The sequence below is a fragment of the Centroberyx affinis genome, unplaced genomic scaffold, assembly GCF_046629955.1.
Source record: "Centroberyx affinis isolate AG114_WGS23_722 - 3 ecotype Tasmania unplaced genomic scaffold, CSIRO-AGI_Caff_v1 ptg004499l_1, whole genome shotgun sequence".
In the NCBI taxonomy this organism is placed as follows: domain Eukaryota; kingdom Metazoa; phylum Chordata; class Actinopteri; order Beryciformes; family Berycidae; genus Centroberyx; species Centroberyx affinis.
The window spans coordinates 102,501-109,313 of NW_027282148.1; the positions used below are offsets into that span (position 1 = coordinate 102,501).

The 6,813-nt window shown below is 39.6% G+C and overlaps 1 protein-coding gene across 2 annotated transcripts in view; it reads left to right on the top strand.

Annotated features, from left to right (window-relative positions):
* LOC139665235 (protein diaphanous homolog 1-like) overlaps positions 1-6,412 on the top strand; it is a 36,017-nt gene extending 29,605 nt beyond the window's left edge. The window contains exons 2-5 of one of the 2 annotated variants that reach the window (XM_071544229.1): positions 2,848-2,874; positions 3,715-3,879; positions 4,835-4,936; positions 6,234-6,412. In XM_071544229.1, the coding sequence (XP_071400330.1) occupies positions 2,848-2,874; positions 3,715-3,879; positions 4,835-4,936; positions 6,234-6,383 (444 nt within the window). In that variant the 3' untranslated portion in view covers positions 6,384-6,412. The remainder of the gene's footprint in view (positions 1-2,847; positions 2,875-3,714; positions 3,880-4,834; positions 4,937-6,233) is intronic. The other variant, XM_071544230.1, reaches the window with a different exon arrangement.
* Positions 6,413-6,813: the final 401 nt, after the last annotated feature.

Sequence of the window (6,813 nt, forward strand, 5' to 3'; positions counted from 1 at the left end):
ATCATATGTGTGTCCTAGCAGTCTGATGTGCTTTTGGGCCTGACAAATGGTTTTGGTGGAGGAAGAGAAGCAAAAGATGAATGCAAATTTAGGGGACACTGTAATCTACATGTTGTGATAGTTGGCGCTACCTTCAGCTTTGTTTCCACACCTCACTCTAAAATAAATATATGAATGTTGCACACTTGACACCCTGAAGAAGGCATTTTGCCAAAACATGTTGGTGGGGTAAAATAAATATTTTGTATGGAGCGAACCGTGCAACCTTCATATATTTATTTATTCTGACTTTGGGCCGATGGTTTGCACCTTTTTATGGGTGTGCGCTCTGCTACTGAATTCCTCACCTCACTCTACCAGCTCTCCGAGTTAAATCAGTTTGGAATCCATATTTGTTAATCAAACTAGAATAACCCTTGTCAGCTGGGGAATTACCCTCCTGTTAACTGCTAAGTAAGTAACAAAGCACAATTGTTTTTCTTTAGGGCTGTTTATGAGTAAGCAAGTGATTGTTTTGGAGAAGAGAGGCGGGAAGGCGAATGGAGAGGATATATGATGATGGAAGGCATGATGCTCACTAACCCAAGGTTTACTCAATGGTAGAGGGGTGGCTTTCATGCAAGGATAGTGGTAAAGACTGAGGTCACTTACTAAGCTTCATGGGCCTACTAAAGCCTGTTGGAACCCATAAAACAGTAGGTTGTCTGTGTGATTAATCATCCACAATGACAGATGTAATGAAAGCTTGTGAAACACAATTTCACAATACAAAAAATTGATGATATGAAAGACTAAATAAGAAGTTGCTGAAAGGCCAAACAACTTGATTAATTCTTTTGCAGCCCCGCTTTCACAATAAAGCAGTAACATTTTTTTTCATCTTCACCCTTATTTGGGGATGAAATTGGTCCTAAATTTTATTTGAACTGGCAATAAAAAAGTCTTTAAAAGTTTTACATTTAACTTGCACCTGTTTATAGTTTTCACTTCTTTTGTTTTTTGTTTTCCCTCAGTTGTAATTGACGTCATCCCAGATTTTGTACAAAATAACTAGCTGAATGTATCTTTGCAGACCTATCCATAACACAATGGTTGATGCATGAGCATGAAGAAGCAGCAGTGTGGAACAGATTATTAGCTGTAATGTTTTCACCTGCATTGTGTAACATTGAAAAAGAGCGCTAATGGAAAGAAGTCAGTCTATCAGTGTTTAGGTGTGCGGCAAACAGCGATTATGGACATTGTTTTCTTGCTCTTAACCTACAGCGGTGCACAGGACACTATACCTATTTGAACACATTTTTTGATCCACAAATAAGAAGGTAGACTTGGGAAACATTCAAAAGCCTTGTGCCCAGAGTAAATAGAAAATATATTGAGTATTTGAAAATGTTCTTTTGGTGCTCAGAATAACAACACTTAAATTTGCCACCTAAGTTTAACAGGACGGAAAAACAGTCAGATATGATCATCTGTATAGTACTACTGTCAATGAAAACTACTATGAGGCTTGTGAAAGATCTAGAGCCTAAGCAAAGACAAGACTGCAGTGATGTTGTGTCTTAGATGTAGGTTTATAAGATGGTTAGGTTTATAAGAAGGCTATAAGATGAGTCAGACACGGAGAGGCTAGTATGGGAAAAGCTCTTTTTTGTGCAACTCTATCTGGACTGTAGCTAATAGTAGTGGGAGAGGGAAAGAATCCATGAGCAGCACTGCATTTAGTCTTTGTGTGTGTGTGTGTGTGTGTGTGTGTGTGTGTGTGTGTGTGTGTGTGTGTGTGTGTATGTGTGTATTCCTTAAATGGGAAGGATCTAATGAAGACCCTGTTCTGGGTTTGATCTTGTGACCTTCCCTCAACAACTCAGACTTCAACCCCCAAGGCTTATAGATGCTGATTGGTTACAGATGTCAGAGCATGGGACAATAAGGATGGTAAATTCTGAGTGGTCCTTCCTCTGTCTCATTTATCGTTAACCCAGAATAGCACTGGCAGGTTTATTGTGCCTTTAACCGTCCACTGTCATTGTAGCCTTGTGGAGAACAGCTTGTCTTAAATTTGAATACTAGGCAAATTTGCAATCAAGAACCAACATGTTCATAACAATGCACTCACACTTTGATAAGATTTGTGAACAGTAAACAGTATTGTTTCAACTTGGGTTTTTCATCAGGTATCCTTTTCCCTTTATGATATTAATGTAAGTTTGTGTGATAATTATTCTAATGGAAGACTGGACATAAAAGAAGAGCTCATGTACTCTCCATAGAACTTGTCAGGCGTCTGTGAAGATTTGTCCACCCGTGTGTTTGCAAGTGGTATTGCAGACGTTGGGTTTACCAGGGGGACATTATTGGGTGTAGCCTGACACCTAGTGACCAAAACATGCAAGTGTACTTCAGATACCATTATCATCCCACCTTGTCCTTTGTAAAAACCTTATTGATATCCACCACCCCCACACTTGACTGTTGGTTGATTTGCTACTAACGGATCACATTTTCAATCACTACCTTCTAAATGTCTTAATTACCTCAACTTAGAGCATCCTTAGGCTAATATAGATGTGTGCCCTTGAATGACCTGTGTTAGCACTCTAGAGGTGTGTATCAGTGTGCGAATCGACTAGTGACAGTGATCTATCTACCTGACAATGTTTCCCTCTGTCCTGCCATCAATCAGTAATGAACTCTGTAGACAGTCCCCTGGACTTATTTCCTGTCCCAATTGATTTCTGTCTAATTGATTCTTTCTCTTTCTCTCCCTCGCTGTCACTGTTTCCCCCGTCTGATTTCTCTTCCCCCTCCGTGCCATTTCTCTCCCCTCCATCCATGCATCCTCTACAGAAACTGAAACGGCTGATTCCCGATGAGGTAGGTTTTGTATGGCATGCCACTGTCTTCTATGTGCTTGCCTCATACATGTGTGTGTACATGTTTGATAAACCCAACTCACTAATGTTCATTGGATGTCACATCACTGTCTGTCACACTAACTTAACCCACCATACCACAACAGTGTTGTGCAGCATCTGTGTTTTGTCTTGTGCACTGCACTCACATTGGATCATGTACATGCTTTGAAGATACACACTGACGGCATCAAATGCTTGGGGACACAGACTAGTTAAGCCTTCATGTGCCTGACAGACGGAAAGCAGGATGCTGAAAGCTGTAACTAAACTACATATTGACAGATTATACCACATTCATAAATCTTTCTGGAAGGAAGTCACAGCAATATTTGACTAGTTTACATGCTCCTTAAAGTTAATCTCCTTTAATGTTTTTCCTTTGGCAGTAACTGACATAAACACTGAATCCAAATATTGATAAGTCATTGCAAGGCCATAAAAAGTTTATGGAAGGAAATCACTACAGTGTTTGTTAAAACTACAGTGCACATGCCTCATGTTCTACTGCCAATGTTGAAACACGTTAACTTTTTCTGGCAATGTTTGTTTGTACAAACCTCTCACTGTCTGATCCCTAATCATCTTCTTTGAAAGGTACTAGAAAATGTCATGTCTTAAAAGTAATGGAGAACAGCTCTTTGAGTATCATGATTCTCATGAGACAGTACAGCCATCTTCAAACTGTGAAGTTGATTAGGGATTTCTGCTTCATTTTGTGTTGTTTCTGTGACCATTACACTCTGCTGTTTTCCCTCTGACCTCTCTCCTCTAACCTGTGTCCTGTCCCCTGCTGATCCAGTTGGAGCGCTTTACCAGCATGAGGATAAAAAAGGACAAGGAGAAGCCGGGCCACATGCCAGGTCAGCGCCACTCCTCGGCTGCCAACTACGAGATCAACGCCCAGAGTGCCATGCTGCACGATCATTCTGACGAATATGTCCTGGAGCTCTTCGAACAGATGCTGGTGAGAGAGAGAGACAGTATAACTTAGTGTATGAGAGAGTCGACTTTTGGAGAATCAACTATTCCTTTTCTCCGCTGAATTTTTGGTGTATTCATTAATTAACATTAATAATTGCCTCTCTAGTCACATGTAATCACATGTAGGTATCCATCGACTCTTAACATGCATCGAGTTCTTCAATGTCATCCACACCGATGCGTCATATTCAAAATACTTTTTTGTTTTGGCGCATATCATTTATGTGGATCAAATTTGTTTCTAGTCCAAATAGCTTTCCAAACTTGCTCCAGAGTGCCATTACAGTAACTGGTAATGAAGATGCTAAAAATGCTGCTGAGTCACTGTTTTTAGTTTCACCTAGCATGGTGTTTTTAATATCTTTCCTGACAATGTTTCCATACAAACTGGGACAGATTGGAAAGTCAACCATGACCCTTCAGTAATATGATTATTCTGGTATAACCCTTGTGTGTGTGTGTGTGTGTGTGTGTGTGTGTGTGTGTGTGTGTGTGTGTGTGCGCATACATATTGTAAAATAAAATTTCATCAGTCTGGATTGTTTACAATTATCCTAAATTTGTATAAGTTATTCCAGTGACTGTAGTGCTATCTAATGATTCCAGTCGGTATCTATGTGCATCAACATCTTTCTCCCAAACTTAGAAACTGAGCTCTACAAACTTTATTTGTTAATAACCTCATTGGGAGTTGTGTCTCTCTTGCTTCTAACGTGCAGAGAGAATAGTTGACAAATCTTGACCTAGCTGTCCAACTTCATAGGAATAAAGTGAGTTCTATTTTAGGATGTATTTTCCTTTTAAACTGCCTGAACCTACAGATTTTTTGTCATACAATCTCCTTGTTTCAGAATACTTTGTGTTTATCCCTTTATCCCACTTCTCTCTCCTTTTCTCCTTCTCACCCTTCCCTCCTTCCTGTCTCTCTCTCTCTCCAGGTGGACATGAACCTGAATGGGGAGAAGCAGCAGCCTCTTAGAGAAAAAGACATTACCATCAAACGAGAGATGGTCTCCCAGTACCTCCACACCTCCAAAGCTGTCAGTACCCAACCTAAATATAGCTAATACTGTGTGCTGAAATGAATGCAGGACCACAGCTTTGACACACTCGTCAGCACTGTTACACAACATCTTAGTGCATGGCGAGGACACAACCCGCTAGCATTATGCTATACTCAGAAGGGCCAAGAAATACTAGATGTAGGATTTTCTAATCAATATGTGGCTGTCAAGGTAGTGGGTATGTTTACATGCACACAATACTAGTTCATAGTATTGTATGGTTACTACTATGGTTACTAGTTACTGTGAATAGTCAGATTAAGATCTATAGTCTTAATCTGATTATTCACAGTAACTAGTAACCATAATAGTAACCATTCAATTAAAGCATTTATATGGTTCAGAGTAAGATGATTTCCCTCAATAATTATATGGATTTAATTGATTGTTGTTCGGGATGTAACAATATATTCAGCGACCAGTTTGGTCTGATCCATGATACTGGCTTCACATGTCAATATCATCATGTTTGTTTTAATCTGAACGAAATAATTATGACTGACGCAATGAGATCCAGGTGATAATGAAAAATGTAGGAGCAGTTTGTCAGCTTTTATTTTGCTTTTATTTTCTTTGTTGTTTGCATTGATGCGCTTACAGAACACCTTGATGCGAGTGGTATTATTGTCAGTGTTGGGTCCACTTCCTTTTCACATAAAAAAAAACCAACTGATTAAAGTCAGACTTAAGTGTTTTCATGGCCAGATAAATTGAAAGACTGATCAGAAATCTTGGTATATTTACCAAGTTATGCTAACACTGACTGTGATCTTACACCGATTGAGATGTTCAAACTAAGGCCTTTGAATGACAATTGCTCATGCAGTTGGAGTATTGCTTTAGGTTAAAATTAGAGTATTTGTGTACATGTAAACACATCCATTGGTGCATTGTAATGCTAGCAAAATAATACAGCCATCATTGGTACGACAGCTTCCCTTCTACTGGATGGGTAAATAATATTTCAAAAGCAGCAGGTGCATTTTAATCAAATATGCTGATAGAAAGTAGCCCAAAGGGCCTATAGAACCAGGCACAGATGGTTGCTATCACAGTTCATTTAACTGTGAAATAGGTCTATTAAGATAAAATCCTACACACAATACCCTTTAATTCTGCAAATCAGAGTTTTCAAATTAGGCTTGACTGTTGTCCTTGGAGGCCTGCAGGTGTGCTTTCTTGTGGAAACGACACCAATTATAACTTGCTCGGAAGACAAATATAAATGGAGGATACAAACTGTGTGTGTGTGTGTCTGTTTGATGTTTTTTAGGGCCAAAATCAGAAGGAGAGCTCCAAGTCAGCCATGATGTACATCCAGGAGTTAAAGTCAGACCTCCGAGACACACAGCTACTGGGCTGTCTGGAGTCTCTACGAGTGTCACTCAACAACAACCCCGTCAGGTTAACACACACTTACTGACTGACTGACTGACTGACTGACTGACTGACTGACTGACGGTCTGTTGGTTGCTCACAAATTAGCAGCCTTGTAACTCTAAATTGGGCTCATACCGAGAAACATTTTCGGTACAGTCAGTGGTGCAGGAGAAGCTGGGTAGGGGAGGGTGGGGTTCCTGCATGGACAACTATGAATTTGTCTGTGTTGTTTGTTGATTTTTGTTGCATGATCATATTGTAAGATAAACATGCCAAAAGCACCTACACTCATCAATTCACATAGTGGTTGGAGTTGTTGGGGGGTGACATTGATTTTTTTTTTAAGTGATATCATTAGAAGCCTCATGTCATAACATAATCCCACCATGTGAAGAATTCTCATGAAAGTTACAATTTAAATTCTCAATGAGAGCTATAATTTTCAGTGTTGTCTGACAGTAACCATCATCATT